At 36.3% G+C, this 17,384-nt stretch overlaps 1 protein-coding gene across 3 annotated transcripts in view; it reads right to left on the reverse strand.

Moving 5' to 3' along the window:
* The window catches only part of KLHDC1 (kelch domain containing 1), an 80,363-nt gene that overhangs the window by 16,011 nt on the left and 46,968 nt on the right, over window positions 1-17,384 (reverse strand). For all 3 annotated transcript variants that reach the window (XM_036457603.2, XM_036457594.2, XM_045587441.1), the window contains exons 7-12: window positions 16,660-16,743; window positions 16,146-16,204; window positions 13,199-13,311; window positions 10,725-10,797; window positions 6,128-6,212; window positions 4,238-4,290 (exon numbers count right to left, since the gene is read on the reverse strand). In XM_036457603.2, coding sequence (XP_036313496.1) covers window positions 4,238-4,290; window positions 6,128-6,212; window positions 10,725-10,797; window positions 13,199-13,311; window positions 16,146-16,204; window positions 16,660-16,743 — 467 coding nt within the window. The remainder of the gene's footprint in view (window positions 1-4,237; window positions 4,291-6,127; window positions 6,213-10,724; window positions 10,798-13,198; window positions 13,312-16,145; window positions 16,205-16,659; window positions 16,744-17,384) is intronic.

The raw sequence follows: 17,384 nt of genomic DNA on the forward strand, positions 1-17,384 counted from the left end.
AAAAACTGAGGTACGGGGCACGCGGGCCATTTGGGCTGGCAGCGGATCCAGGCTGGCAGAGGGCATTGCTTTTTTCAACCCAAAGAGAGACAAGCTCCCAATCTATCTGAAATCCAGTTTCTGGGGAGAAGCTGGGCTGTCTGCCATCGGTTCAGAAAGAGCTGCACCCGAGAATAATTGTTTGCTGTGCTGGGCTCGAGACACAGGGACGCAGTCAGAGAGGCAGAGACAGTTGACTGGCAGCCATTGCTGTTTGCCACACCCTAGCCTAGTGACGCCCTGAGACTCCGCCCCACACAATCTATAAACACACCCAACCTCCAAGCAGCGGCTTTTGCATATGAATGGCCTTCTCTATTTCAGTTTAACTTAGCAAACTTGCAACCTGGGGCAGACAGCTCCAAAGCCTCCAAGCTCCAGGCAGGGAGGAGAGGACGGTGGTTCTCGCTGTAGCTCCTGCAGGGTGACCTCAGACAGTAGCGGAACTGCACCCCACTGGAGATCCAGAAGCCAGTGTATCTAATGGTCAGTGTGAGATACCAAATTGCAACTCCTCACATCCATCAGTGACACATTCGGGAGGTGGACTCAATGAGCACCAAAGCCCCACTGAAACAAGGCCTGCACCATAAGCGTGTCTCCAGTGCAGCAGTTCTTCCATTGTAGTCACAGTGGATCCTCACAGCCAATTGTTGTGCCAAGAGGGACCATCTTCTCACAATCCAATTGCCCTCAACTGTTGCCTGAGCTTTCTGTTCATGCTGAGCTTGAAGCCTCATGGTGGCTGGTACCATGGATCTATCTCTCGCCCAATCATGTGAGCTGGGCCCTCCCTGGAGAAGAAATCTGAGTTCCCCGAGATATGTGATCCATGCTGAGGCCCTGCCAGTACGCCAGGGGATCTCAAGACAAGAGCTGGGCATGAGGCCATGGGGGCATAGGCTACCAAAGAGACAGAACTGAAGTTCACATCACTCTGCTTGGCCCCAAAGGATGACTGGTTAGCCAGAGATGGGTAAGATTCATTAGGGAAGGAACAATTAAGACAGGCACAGTTGCAGAGGGGCCATCAGGAGAGAACTTGGGGGTCAACAGAGGTGGGGCATAGATCCTCATGTTCCCCCCAACCTTGCAGGGGCCTGAACCGTCACTCTTTCTGAGGGAGGTCTCCTGCCCCCATGGCTGCTTTGCTTCCCATGCCCAGCTAAATAGGGACACAGGTGACAGACAGAGACTTGGTCCATAGCAGCTGCCCTATATCTAAATCCAGCCTAGCACCAAGAATGCTCAGGGCCTACTCAAAAATGCAAATAATCCTTTTCACTAATATTTACGGGGTAAACTAAGATTGTTGGTAGAGTATTAAATTTGACAGTAAAATAGTAATCAAGTTTTCAGGTTAATTTAAATAGCCTAATTGAAATAAGTTAATATTCAAGAAATTTTAATTGCACTGGACAAAAAGCTGTTCTTAAAGTAGAAACTAACATTTCTTTTCTTTTTAAAAAAAATATATTTTATTGATTTTTCACAGAGAGGAAGGGAGAGGGACAGAGAGCTAGAAACATGGATGAGAGAATCATCGACCAGCCGCCTCCTGCACACCCCCAATTGGGAATGTGCCCTCAACCAATGTACATGCCCTTGATCGGAATCTAACCCGGGACCTTTCAGTCCACAGACCGACGCTCTATCCACTGAGCCAAAACAGTTTCGGCTGCCCACAACAATTTCAATAAAATACAACTAAAATATAAAATGGACATTAACCAGAACTACAGGAAAGTCGACTGACTGAAAATTCTACAACGAGAAGCAAGGAGAAAGCCAGAAGGAAGAGCGGAGGAGCTGTAAAAGCCTAAGGTACGGAGACACAGGGCGTGCGCGAAGAGGACGGAGCCGGAGAGGAGGGGCAGCTGAGTGCCTGGCTGTCATTCCCTAGCAGGAAGGAGATAAAAGCTCCCACTGTGCTGAACCCCAGACCCGATAGCACTGAACCCCAGTTCTAGGCCAGACCCTGAGTACCCAGGCTCAAACAGAGGGAGCCGGGGCTGTGAGGCGGAGGGGAGTGGCCGAAGGCAGAGCCCCCGGAGGCGCGCACATTGCGCGCAGAGGACAGACTATTGACTCTGCTGCTAGATTGCCCTGGTGGGAAGGAGACAAAGGCTCCAAACTGTGCTGGGCCCCAGTTCTGACTGCTCTGAACCCCAGTTCTAGGCTAGACCCTGGGGACCCAGGCTCATACAGAGGGAGCTGGGCTGTAAGGGGGAATCCCGGGGGAGGGTGAAAGGAGGTCCCAGAGGTGCACACATTGCACGCAGAGAAGGGACGGTTGGCTGTGCCTCGGGATTGCCCTGGCGGGAAGAAGACAAAAGCTCCAGACTGCTCTGAACGCCACTTTCAACTCCATTTCCAACTGAACTGAACTCCAGTTCCGGGCTCATTGGGGGAGAGACTAGACTGTTTGGTAGCAGGCGAAAATCGAGGGCACCTTTCTCTCAGAGGACTGAAGGACCCTGGGGAATACTGAGACTCAGGAACCGCATAGGGCGTGGCTGACAGAAGCCAAGGTTGTAGGCTCCACCCTGAAACCCCGCCCCATCCAAGCAGAACACAGAGACTTTTAAGGCTACCAACTCAGGGAAGCTGCGAAAATGCTGAGACAAGAAAATAGATCACAAACGAAAGAAATGGATGACAAAAAGCAACTGGATATAGAGTTCAAATCTACGCTTACAAGGTTTTTCAAGAATTTCCTAGAAAAGGTCGATAAGACCTATGAGGATATGAAAAGAGATCAACTTGAATTAATAAGGAATCAATAAGAAATAATAAGGGATCAACAAGAAATAATAAGGGATCAACAAGAAATAAAGAATATATTGTCTGAAATAAAAAATATTATACAGAGTCCTAAAAACAGAATGGAAGATCGCAAGAATCAAGTCAAAGATTTGGATCATAAAGAGCCAGCAGTCACTCCTCCGCAGAAGCTAGAAGGCAAGAGAATCCAAAAAGTTGAAGATAATGTAAGAAACCTCTGGGACAACTTCAAGCAAACCAACATCAAAATTATGGGGGTCTCAGAAGGTGACAGAGAGCAAGATATCGAAAACATACTAAAAGAAATAGTGACAGAAAACTTCCCCCACCTGGTGAAAGAAATAGACTTACAAGTCCAGGAAGCACACAGAACTCCAAACAAAAGGAATCCAAAGAAGACCTCTAAACTTTGAATTTACTTCTTTTAAATCAGAAGTATATGAGCTAAGACACTAATCACACCACCAATTTAATAACAGCTGTGGGATTATAAAAAAAATTCTACTAAATTAAATGCATCTATATGTGCTTACACTCTGAGTTCAGAAAAGTTAAGTCAGGTTGAGAATCAAGGAAATACAGTATGTTTAATATTCCCATATCAACTAAATGCAATTTTACAAGTGAATCAAAAATGTGCCAATACTGTATAGTTTAAGTTTTAAAAATAACATTGGTGTATGGTTGATTCATCACTACAAATTTGATTATACTCTTAGGACAATTTTTTTTTTTTAATCTTCACCCAGGATATTTTTTCCATTGATTTAGAGAAAGTAGAAAGGGGAAAGGAGGAGGAGGAGAAAGAGAGAGACATCAATTGGTTGCCTCTTTTTTTTAGGGGGGGGGGGCGTTTTTATTCTTTTTTTTTATTAAATTATTATCTGTGTACATATTTTAACATTGCCCCCCCCTCCCATACATACCAATTGGTTGCCTCTTGCACCCTCCCTCACAAGCCCCCACCGGGAGTGCCCTTGAGTGGGAATCAAACCTGAGACCCTTCAGTCCACAAGCTGACATTCTAACCACTGAGCCAAACCAGCCAGGGCTATTGTTAGGGCAATTTAAACATTTTCTTAAATTCAAGTCATAAACTACCTGAAAAATATTACAAAGCTCCTCTGGCCAGTTGACTCGGTTGGAGCATCATCCCATATACCAAAAGGTGCAGTTTGATCCTAGGTTGGGGTGCGTATGGGAAGCAACAAATTAATATTTCTCTCTTAAATAAATGTTTCTCTCTCTCTCTCTTTCTGTCTTCCTCCCTTCCTTCCTCTCTCTCTAAAAATCAATAATAGCATATTCTTAGATGATTGTTAGGGGATAAAATATTGCAAAGCTTTCCCAAAACGAGGAAGAAATTATCATGTATTGTATTTATAGCATATATATGAACAATAAAATTGCTTACCTGAGTAATGAATAAGGCTGTGTTTGAAAGATCAGCAAATCATTACAGTGACCCTAATTAACATAAAAAGAAATTATCAAGGTTTTTGATAAAAATAACTGCATTAAAAATTGAATATTTTGTAAATATAAAAGAAATTAAATAAAGCAGCAAATAAATCTCTCTCCAACTATGAACAGACATGTATACATGCACACACAAACATACACAAACATACACATATCTGTGTCCATACAAATGTTAGATATGTGGTTACCATTCTTTCAGTGACCCAATTTTTACCTAACCACAGTCTATATAACTGCAATTTTAAAAATCAGAAACATGTTTTTCCCTTAGAACAGAGAGTTCAAAATGAGAATAGTACTGGTTTTCAAGCTTTTTTGTTTTTTAAGCAGAACTTTTTTTCTTTCAAATGACTTATTTTTAATATTCTCTTTACCCCAACTCCCTTTTCGAGGTGGTCCCAGGAGTCCTGGGAATTCTTCATTTGAAAATTACAGATCCAGAAGATTTTTCTGAATATGATTCTCTCATCTAAAAATTAATGTGGATGAGTCAGCAGAAAATTTCTCTAATCCTTTCAACTAGGTCTTTAGAATTTCATAATTTATGACCATGATTTTAATAAGAATTCCTATTTTAATGAAAAAATTTGTATCGTAAGACTTCCAGTGCTAATAAAAAGAAGACAAACTACTAAATTTGATTTTTAATTAAATACAAAGTTGTGGTTATAATTTTTTTGAAGCACTGAATTCTGAAACTTTCAATATACAGAACATTTGAATTGGAGGCCTCATACCTATGTTAAAAAAAAAGTTCCCTGGAGATAACCTACTTTATTCAGGGTTCGACAGGTCACTTAGTGGGAACAACTTTGGAGATAACTACACCTAAAGAGATGACACGGAGCTGGTGCCTCTTTGGTCGGACCCTGGCTCCTGACCCAGCCCAGCCCTGAGGGCTCAGGCCTGCTATGCTCCTGTGTTCCAGGCAAACCAGCACAACCAGTCCTGACTCCTATCTCACCACATATATAAGAGAAACATGGCCACTCTACTCTGAATTTCCCAAGGTGATAGGAGTGAAAGAACAGTACTCTCCAAATGCTACTCATTTATTCCTTAGACCTTAGTTTTAACAGATTTTAAAACTGGAATGCTTTAAATGCAAATATAAAACAGGGGTGAAATAGTGGCAAAATATGCATAAAATAAAAAATACTTTAAACATTTCAAAGTAGTTTCCTCTTGAGGGAAAAAGCTAACATGATGATATTCTAGTTATCGATAGGTAGCAAATTTCATGAGTACTTACTACACTAAGTAGTAATATACATATATATTCATATGTATCAAATATTACTTACAAATATTTTAATTCAATAAAATTATAAAATTTGACTAATAAAGTTAATAGTCCTATTATGATTTGTAAATCAACAATATCCTAAATGCTTCTCCACAGCCATTTATTCTGCAGACTAGAGGCCCACTGCACGCACGGACTCATGCACTAATGGTGTCCCTGGCCTGCAGAGATCGGCAGAAACATGCCACCAGTGCACATCAGGGCAGGAAGGGACTGTGGGAGGACTCCAGGGCGTGCCCAGCCCATCTTGCCCAGTCCCGATTGGCCAGACTCCATCAACAAGATAACCTACTGTTCAGAGCGCCTGCCCCTTGGTCAGTGCGCCTCATAACAACCAGTTGAACAGTTGAAAACTTAGCATGTTAGGCTTTTATTATATAGGATTAGTCACACCACAGAGGAACTTTCATGCCCTTTCATATTTTGCAATCTGGGAAAAAAAGCATTCTTAAATAAGAATTTAGGATAAATAACACAATTACTCAGAGGAAATATTTAGATAAGAAATTTTCTTACTGTATCCAAGGAAAGTAAGTCATCTTTGCTCCCACCAAATACCATTATTTCATTTTCTTTTCCCAAGCAGGCTGTGTGCCATAACCTATGATTGAGAAGTGTAAACAGAGTAAAATATTACCAAGGAAAAAGCTGTATATCACATATTAATCAATTTTCAATTGCACACTCTAAAATGTAATTTCTTTTAAAAGAGGATAGATTTTAAAGATTTTTCTAGAATCATCAGAGGATTTGATTCTAGAATTCATTAAATCATATCATTTCAATTAAGGAGATAACCCCCAATAACTCTTTCCCATTATATCCTCCAATCTTTTTCTAATCTCTTTTTCACATAGGTATTGAAATATTTAAGTCACAAAATTATATAATTTAAAAATATAGCTGGGCCGAGACCGGTCTGGCTCAATGGACAGAGCGTCGGCTTGGGGACTGAAGGGACCCAGGTTTGATTCCGGTCAAGGGCATGTACCTTGGTTGCGGGCACACACCAGTAGGGGGTGTGCAAGAGGCAGCTGATAGATGACTCTCTCTCATCAATGTTTCTAGCTTTCTATCTCTCTCCCTTCCTCTCTGTACAAAAACAATTATATATATATATATATATCTGGGTGTGGCTCAGTACCTGAGCATTGACCCAGAAACCAAGAGGTCATCAGTTTGATTCCCAGTCAGGGCATATGCCTGGGTTGCAGACTCAATCCCCAGTAGGGGGCATGTAGGAGGCAGCCGATTGATGATTCTCTCTCATCATTGATGTTTCAATCTCTCTCCCTCTCCCTTCCTCTCTGAAATCAATAAAAATATATATTTTTTAAAATGAACCGATCAACAAAAATAGCCACTTTTCCAATTCTTCTTACTATCTACCATCTTATTGCCCTCATCATTTTTTACTCTTTCTTTCCTGTTCTCTCTTCCCCCATCACCCGACAAATCCAATTTGGCATTTTCTTTTCATTTACATTGTCACACTATCACTCTGGGTACAGAATACCATACATGTTCCTCCTTTTTCTGCCTCTAATCTTTCTCAACTACATATAGCTGATATATAATATTTTTAACCATGACATTTCCTGATCAAGAAGCACCTGAGAGAGAGAGAGAGAGAGAGAGAGAGAGAGAGAGAGGGACTCAAAATTCCCAAATGCAACCCAAACTGGCTCTGTCACCCTCTCTATTCTGCATCTGTTAACATTTTGTGCTCATTTTATAACCTAACTTACATTTGAAGATAAACTCCTCTATATAGTACTGCTTTGTTTGATGTATGTATCTCTACTTCCCCACAAAAAGATCAAAAGTTGCCACAGTGGTCAGCTGGGCTCATTAAAGCCAGCTGCGCACATTCCATGTTCAGTGACATGCTGGTAGCTTGAAATGGCCGTGGTGGAAATCAGCAAATGCTACCAATTAGGGCTTTTTTTGGTTTGTTTTTCTTGGAAGCAGTGTAAACTGTTTACAGCACATCACTGGAATTGGGGTAATTAAATTTTATGCTTCTCTTTCAAAATGCCCACTATGGTGTTCTGCATCCAGTAGAAGACCAAACACTTAACAGAAGTAAACACAAAATGCCAGCATAATTTATTGTTAAAAAAAAACAAATCATTTCATAAAGGAGTGAAGCATCTAAGGTGTTCTTTTAAATGGTGTGGTAGGTCATATCCATCTCCACATTATTTACCAAGAATACTTTTATGGTTTTAAAAAGTTCGATATTTCTCAGGGCTCAAACTCTCAGAAAAAAAGTACACATAAATTTCTCAATTTTAAAAGATATATTTTAAATATATTATATATTATAAAGAGGGTTTATAAAGTCACTGCTTTGATTTTGAGAATACTTTGATTACTTCTCTTAAGAGACCAAATTGCTAAAGCAACAGATTCTACAAACAATTACATTAATTATTTTATGATCACATAACTTATTTTTAGCACATTAATCCTTTTACTTAACTTCCACAAGTGCAAACAGTGGGATTATGCACAATTTTAAAATCAATTCCTTTTCTCAAACAATCTTGATATATACAATGACAAAAGCACTGGGGACCCAGGATAGAACTGAGTCAGTAGAGACTTTGAGAAATACTCTGCCCAATTCTCCAACTTGTACGTTAGACCATACTTTGATCTAAATCATCTGTAACACCCAGATTATGTTGTGAGGTCAGAAAAGGGGACGGGAAGAGAGACTGAGTAAAGAGGTAGAATATGATGACGTCCTCATATGTGGGAAAGAATAGCTTAACTTACTGGAGAGAAGGTCACAGGACCTTGGCAATGCTCATGGGATACAATAGTACCTAAGGCTCTGAAGACCAACACCTAGTTAAACTCTGGTACAGATATTTAAGAAAATTCTTGGCTGACAGCTATCTATACAAATGATTATATGTGGCTAGATAGATGGCTTCTCAACCAAACATCATTTTATCTAAGGTGAGACCTGAGGAAGAGAATGCAATACTGTACAGCAGTGGGTCCAACCAGGGGCAATTCTGTTACCATAGGGACATTTGACAGTATATAGAGATATTTTTGATAATCATAACTCCAGGTTGGGTGGGGTGCAGTACTACTGGGATCTTGTGGGTAGAAGCCAGAGATGCTTTTAAACATCCTCCAATGCATAGGACACCTCTCAAAATAAATAATTTAATCCAAAATGTCAATAGTGCTGAGGTTGAGAAACCTGCTGTAGAATTACAAGAGGAGAATTGGGCAGCTTACATTTCAAATTATAGCTTGGAAAAGTTTGCACAAAATTCATTCAGATGTTAAGTACATTTTCACTTTTATAAAAAATTAGTATATATACACATATATGTTCTCCTTACACTAAACTGTATCCCACTTGTTCTCCTCCTCACCTCATACCTGAAGATAGCTCTGCCTCTGTCTTATCTGCCTTATGGAAACTCTGGCCTGGACTTCAGCATCGAAGAACACTGGAAAGCCTTTCCTGCCTTGATTTTGGTGACATCTAGCTTGCAACCTGATGTTTTTCTACAGACTGATAGTTTATGTCCTCTCACAGCTGCTCTAAACTTATTACCTAAACATTCTAATAAAGCATATTATTTACATGACACATAGGCTGAATTTAAAAAAAAATCTCTTTACATAGCTCAGTTCTAACTAGTATATTATTAATCATAGTTGTATTACTTTAATCATTAATGATTGAGATATAAAATAGCAATTTAAAAATTAAGTACTTTTACTATCACTTGGTCTATAATTAATGCATTCATACAATCAAACAAATGAAGAGAATGAAGAGCTTATCTAGTCCAAGCCCCTCACTTCACAGATGAAGAAAATGATGCTCAGTTTTGTAAGTGACTTTCCCAAAGCCAAAATGCTAACTAGTAGCTGAGCAAGGACTAGAATTCTGAGCTCCTATATCTTAATATAAAACTCTTTAAATTAAAATACTCATTACAAAAGATCCAGAATTGCTAAAGTAATATATTCTAATAAATTTTTATATATAAAATATAAGAATCACACACATAATTATGATAAACTCTAAATATATTATGCATATTAATATAGAGATATAAAATGATGTATACTAAATATTTTCAGGTCTTTTTCTCAAATTACTTGTTATATATTAAATTACTGAAATGCATGTCATTCAGTTAACTTCACATTAGTATAAATAATCTATGGTAAAAAATCTGAAATACATAGCATGAAATAAAATAAAATCTATTGCTAACTATAATAATTATAATGTGCTAAATTTGAATTTCATATGAATATATCTTTATTATACCATCAATCAAGTTAGAAAAAAAATAAGAATTACAATAGTGTCCAGCACATGTGGCTCAGTAGTTGAGCATTGGCCCATGAACCAAGAGGTCACCCATTTGATTCCTGGTCAGGGCACATGCCCAGGTTGCAGGAGCAGCTGATTGATGTTTTTATCTCTCTATCCCTCTCCTCTCCTCCTCTGTAAATATCACTAAAAACATTTTTTTAAAAAGCATTACAGTATAAATGTGGTTTTCTTTATAGTCTAATAATAGTATATTGTTTCTACAATTTTTTGTAAAAAAATTATACTCTATAATATACCACAAATAACTAACATGTTTTTTAAATTCATATTAATAAACATTATTAAGATACAGTTTAATACAGAAAAAATAATAACCTGCCACCTACTTGATCAACATAAAAGCAAATTCCCCACTAAATCACTCTCAACCTCTTACATAAACAAATAACTACTGCTAAAGCTAATCTCATTCTTGTCTAGTTATTAAAAATAGTAACATTATATACTTTCAGTTTCTTAAGCCTTTTCATATTTATCAGGCAAGAATATGCATTTACTAAAAGAATAATAATCTCAAATATGCAAATATGAGTAGAAACTGAATAGATCATTTCTAACAATCAGATATCATTTAAATGATAATTAAATTATTTAGGTAATAGCAAGCTTATTTGAAAGACATCCTTCCTGGTGATTTATGGTTTTAATGGCAAACACTATAAATTCAGTGCTATATTTTAATACTTTAAAAATTCTTAACTTTTATTATTTATCAACTTCTAAACTTACCTGGGTCTTGTTTTAGGTAAATATGTCAGTTGTTTCCAACAATTTGTTATGACATTATAAATCCAACCATCACCTGCAATATTGTGACAGTTCAACATTTAACATTAGATCTTTGGAATAAAATTTTAATTTTAATCCAAATTTATCATGCTACATTTATGCAGCTATTTTATATGTATGAATACTTTCTCATAACATTTTTCAGAGATATACAAAAGTAGAGTGAACATAACAGTGAACCCAAATATATCCCAGATTCAACAACTATCCAGATTTTGTCATATATGCTCCATTTATCTCTTTTTATTATTGTTGTTATTCAGTTCTTCTAAAGTAAATTCTAAATCTCTGATCATTTTCCCCATACATACTTCAGTAAGCATTGCTCAATGAATTGAATTTTTTACATACCTACAACAGCTTTGTCATATTATCACAGTCAACAAAACTAAAAATTATTTCTTAGTATTATGTAAAACACTTAATGACCACATACATCTTAAGCTGAATCTATAAAGGAGGAAATTGACTGGACTAAGAGTTAGGGCACTTACAGATGGAGATGGGTACTATACTTATCGGGGAATCACTTTTTTTACACCTGAAATTAACATAATAGTGTATATCAACTATAATTGCAAAGTAAGTTAATTTAAAAATAAAAACACTTTTTAAAAAATTAGGACATTTAATTCCCCATAGGCCAAAGACCAAAACCAGCAAATAGGAATTAATCACAATAGTGCTGCACAGCAAGTATGTCTTGATGGTTAAGCAATGACCCATGTACAAGTTCACTGGTTCAATTCTCAGTTGGGCACATGCCTGGTTTGTAACTCTATCCCCAATGAGGGATATGCAGGAGGCAGCCAATCAATGTTTCTCTTTCATTGATGTTTCTATCTCTCTATCCTTCTCCCTTCTTCTCTCTCTAAAATCAATAAAAACATACTTTTTAAAAATAAAATAAAAACAGAAGTGTTCATGAAGAGATATTAAACAAATCCTAGTGAAATGGATGTTAGCTTTTTTATTAAATTCCAAATCTCTCTTTCTCTTTTTTGTTAATCCTCACCCAAGGATATTTTTCCATTGATTTTTTTAGAAAAAGTGGAAGGGAGAGGGAGAGACAGAGAGAGAGAGAACATTGATGTGAGAGAGACAAATACTAGTAGATTGGTTGGCTGCCTCCCATAAGTGCCCTGAGCAGGGCCTGAAACTGAGGTATGTGCCCTTGATCATAATCGAATCCAGGACCTTTCAGTCTGTGGGCCAATGCTCTATCCACTGAGCTAACCCTGGTAGGGCAGATTCCAAATCTCTTTTAATTACCGTATTTTTCGGATCATAAGACGCACTTTTTTCCCCCCAGAAGTGGGGGGAAAAGTCCCTGCGTCTTACGGTCCAAATATAGCCTACACATATACTTTAAAAAAAAAGTTTTTTTACTTGCCCGGCTCTGTGTGGTCTCTGTGTGCTTGCCCGGCTCTAAAATGGTTCTAAATGCTGCTGTTTACGTTTACAGGGTTGATTACATGTGTTTTTGACTGTGATGTTGGGTTTTAATGCACATAAAATATTTTAGGACACTATTTATTTCAGAATCTTTTTTTCTTCATTTCCCTTCTCTAAAAACTGGTGCGTCTTATGGTCCGAAAAATACGGTAAAGTGTCTAGAAACTGGAGCAGCATAATATTCTACAACAGTAAACACCCCGTACTAAGAACTGCTGTTTTCAATTAACCTCTGGAGTTTGTTGGTCAGCAGACTGCCATATACACAGTTGATGCTCAATAAATTTTTGTTGAAAAAAAAAGTTTTTTCTAAATCCTATATAAGATTATAGAAGTTGTTTTAATTATATATGTTACCTTAACAAAAACATCTCTTGTCATAGAAGACTCTTGAGTTAAAAAAATATACAACATTTAGTATGTCAAACTAAAAAATGGATAGTCTTGGCCTATCCTAAAGGCATAATTTTACTGCTGAAAGAAAACTGCATTTCAAAACCTTTGTGATCAGCAGTGACAGGAGTTTAAAAAATTCTAGCTAATCACGTTCCTTTATAGTTTGGGAACAAAGAAAGAAGCAACAGGCCTTCCCACCTTATATTTCCAGAGCATTCTGGAAAAGGCTGCTCTTCTAATCTGCATTCCAGCCTACAGTATAAGCATCTGGATGAAAAATCAGGAGGAGATAGAATCGTAGGCTACTATAGTTGAAAGGGGCTTTAATTCACCTAGGTTCAACCACCCTTCCTTTTCTCTACACCTAGGAAACAGGAGAACATCGAGAGCCAAGGCTGCAGAAGCAAAGGGGTCTTCTAGTTCTAATTCTCAATGCAAGCATATAGTTAAGGATAAAATAAAGGTAAAGCATAAAATCAGAAAAAAAGGAATATACCTTAAGTATGAAATACAACTTAGGGAAAAAAGGATAATAACTGTAGGCTAAACATGAATTCACTTACTTAATGGAATATTGTCCGCACTTAGTCCACCAAATAAGAAAAGCTTATCATCAGCTATTGGTGTTAAAGTATGCCATGACCGATGTTTAGGGTTTTCTCCATTAACAGGAATCCTGTATCAGGGGGAAAAAAAAAAAAATATATATATATATATATATATATATATATATACATATATATATATATATATATATATATATATACACACACACACACACACACACACACACACACACACACTGTGTTAGTTAAAATAAATGGTTTTTAATAATCTCATATCTTACACCTGGTCATTGAACAAAGATTAAAATTAATTCCCAGTTAATTCACCATGCATACTCAGCATCATTCTTTTTGATTAATCAATGCAACTTCCTCAAGCATTTCAACATAATTATTTTCATGGCTATAACCTTTTAACTGTTGTTTCATGTTTAATTTTGTGTTTTCAGCAGATTTCCTCAATGGTATCATGGGATTTTGTTGTTTTTACTTGGTCTATTTGTTGTAGATTTTCCCAAAGTATTAGCTTCAATCTAGCTTCAAAATAAAAGCATACAAGCCATTCCAGATTCAGGAAAAAAAAAAACTATAAAGGTTACAAACAAATACTGTTCTATTCCTTTAAAAGTAGAAACAGAAGTAAAAACATAAGCATACAAGTTTAACTGATTTAAGAGGTGAGAAGCACCATTCTCCAGCATTCTGGAATGCTCCAGAGAACATGGGCCATTTGTAAAAAATGTTATTTGCTTTTCTCCAAACCAGAAATATTTGTATTTATTGTTTTTATTTACTATAAAAGACATTTTTATTAGAAAACATTCAACCACAAAAATATTTAACGTTTTATATAATTCTGTCTTCCAGCCAAAAGAAACAATAATTTGGTATATATGTTTCCAGACTTTAATGTGCATATATTTATTAAAAATTATAAATGGGGCGTGGCTGGAGTGGCTCAATGACTGAGCATCGACCTATAAACCAGGAGGACAGGGTTCGATTCCTAGTCAGGGCCTATGCCCAGGATGTGGGAGGCAGCCAATCAATGATTCTCTTTCATCATTAAGATATATATATGCCTTCCTCTCTGAAATCAATAAAAACATGTTTTAAAAAATTATAAATGGGATATGTTCCATTCTGTAATTTTTTTTTTTACTTTACTAGAATGTTGTAGAATATTTCCATGAAGTAGATTTCTATGCTGATGGAAGCATGGCAGCCCTTTGGGCAGATGTATCATGATTTAAACCACATGTGTCAGACACAAGGCCCGCGGGCCAAATCCGTCCCGCCAGGCCTTGCAATGTGGCCCGCACCGCGCTGTCATCACTGCACTCCGCTGCGTTTCCATCACAATGACAGTTTATGACTGTTCAGTAAACCATTCGGCCCACGATTTAGGCTGGATTTTAGATTTTGGCCCCTTCTCTGATTGAGTTCGACACCCCTAATTTAAACAATCGCCACTTGTGGGCATTAAGGATGATCTCAATTTTTTGTTTTCATAAATAATGTTACAATAAACATTTTTGTATACACATACACACATAAAATGTATTTGACCAATTATCATCTTCAGAGAAATTCTGTATCAAAGTCAAAATTTCATTTCCTATTTTAAACATATTGACAGACAACCCTCCAGGAAAACTGTACCAATTTATACTTCTTCTAATTGTGTTGTTACAACTTGGCACACACTGGTCATTTGTAATTATTTTTATCTGATAGTACAAACTAGTTTTATTTCCATTTCTTTAATATTCCATGAAGTTGAACATCTTTTTAAAATAATTTAGCCTATTTATATGTCTTTTATGAGTTGCTCATTCATGTTCTTTTTTTTATTTTATTATTAAGGTATTATATGTGTACATATCTTTCTATTACTCCCACATTCCTGTACATGCCCTCCCCCCTCATTCATGTTCTTTGTCTACTTTCCTATTGGATTATTTGTCTTTTTTATTTATTTTTTTTACTGACTTTGTTCTTGCAGATCTCAGCCCACTCTGTTAGAAATATTACAAATATTGTGTAAAGTATATGATTGTCTCATCACTATGCTGAACACCTGACACTAATATAAAATATTACATGTATATACTGTAATTTAAAAAATAAAAAAATTTAAAAAGAAAAATTCAAAATAAAAATACTATGTAAGTCAAACATAAAAAGGAAATGCTATAAATATTATTTCTAATTTATTTTTTTTGCATTTGCCTATCTGCCTTTTAATTTTTGATCTATTCCTTAAAAAGTAGAAACAGAAGTAAAAACATAAGCACACAAGTTTAACTGATTTAAGTGATTCTGTTATATTTTTAACACAGAAATAATTAATTCTTAAGTAGTTTTTTCAACCTATCTTTTAATTTATGAATTTTGAGTTTTTATCATTTTTAGAAAAGCCTTCTCCATGGCAAGATTTTATAGATAATCTGTTTTGTGTTTTTTTTTTAACACTTTGTGGTTTCATTTTGTTAATTTCATTTATACTTTGAAATAATATATAGCTGAGTTCATCTCATTACATGAACAGATGAATTATAGCTAGATATAGTTATTCTTTCGCTAAATATAGATTATGAGCCATAAACAAAATCTGACTTTTATCCACTCCATTATCTGTTCACCTGTGATGACCCTATTCAATTGTTCCTTTATTTCTTCTACTGACCACTCCTCAAGAACATAATATAAAACCAGTACTTTTACATAATTAATTTTCAACTGCTAGTATTCTCATGTTTTATATGGTTGCATTAAAAAACAAACTCTCTTTAATCTATATATTCCTTGCTTAGACATATAATCTGAAGAGAAAAATATAATAATTCAGTTTTAGAGACCCAAATTTGGATTATAGTGCACACACATATACAGACACACACAGAAATGCCTATAGGTAAAAACAAGCAAATTTCATACTTACCTTCCAGACCAAATCCAGGTATCTAAGTTTAGATAGTGCAAATCATTCATCCTAGTTTGCTAAAATAAAAGTGTGTTGAACTGGTCAGTATTTTACATCTTTCGTATGCTAAAATTTTGTTTTAAAATAGTTTCTATTAAAAATAGATTATCTCTATTTTACTTAACATCGTAAGTTTATATATATTGGGAAACAATGCTTAGCACTAATAAAGTTAACATAGAGCTATCAAATTAAAGTGTCAAGGGAGAAAGGAAAAAATGAGTTTAAACTAACAGGATTTAGATGATAAGAAATTAAAATTTTCTAATAATACACTAAAGTGAAGGATTCTCCTCATTAAAATGTGATTTATAACCATCTGTGATTATTCATATATGGTCTGTTTGAGAACAGAAGATAAAAATTATTGAAGGACACTATCATTTCTAGACTTTTTTAATGTGCAGTTGTTCTATAAATTCAGAGGATATGTTTTCATAAGAAGCATCACACATAAAAAGATTATACTAACCAAAACACGTCCACCAAAGATATAGCCCTTATTTCCAAGAACTGCACATGTATGTGCAGCTCGTGGCTGTGGTGGGACTCCACCCTGCAAGCAGAGATCAGAAAACAATGCAAAACTTGAAACTTGTGAAATCACATTCTTATGTTTAGTATGAAGAATATTTTATTGCTAAGTTACCATTACCTATCTAATTCCATTAGAAAGCCTAATGTAAAAGTTCACTCTGAATCAGTGATTTTCAACCGCTGTGCCACAGCAGGCACACTGGGGTGCCACAATATTCTTAAAACATGAAATACCTTGGGGTGGGGATTGGTAAGGTATGTACACATATAATACCTTAATTTAAAAAATGAGAGAAAAAATAACAAACAGAAAAAAAAAAGAGACCAGTGCCCACAGGGCTCACTCCAACTCAAAAACAAACACAAACAAAGAAAAAACATGCAATACCTGACTATTTAGCCAGGACACTGACCTCTTCTTTCTTATATTATGAAATTAAAACACTGATGCCCTAGCTGGCTTGCCTCAGTGGATAAAGCATTGGCCTGTGGACTGAAGGGTCTCAGGGTTTAATTCTGGTCAAGAGCACATGCATGGCCTGCAAGCTCCATCCCAGTGTAGGGCTAACAGGAGGCAGCCAATCAATGATTCTCTCTTAACACTGATATTTCTATCTCTCTCTCCCTTCTTCTCTAAAATCAATAAAAATGTATTTTAAA

The sequence above is a fragment of the Pipistrellus kuhlii genome, unplaced genomic scaffold (assembly GCF_014108245.1).
Source record: "Pipistrellus kuhlii isolate mPipKuh1 unplaced genomic scaffold, mPipKuh1.p scaffold_m20_p_1, whole genome shotgun sequence".
NCBI lineage: Eukaryota > Metazoa > Chordata > Mammalia > Chiroptera > Vespertilionidae > Pipistrellus > Pipistrellus kuhlii.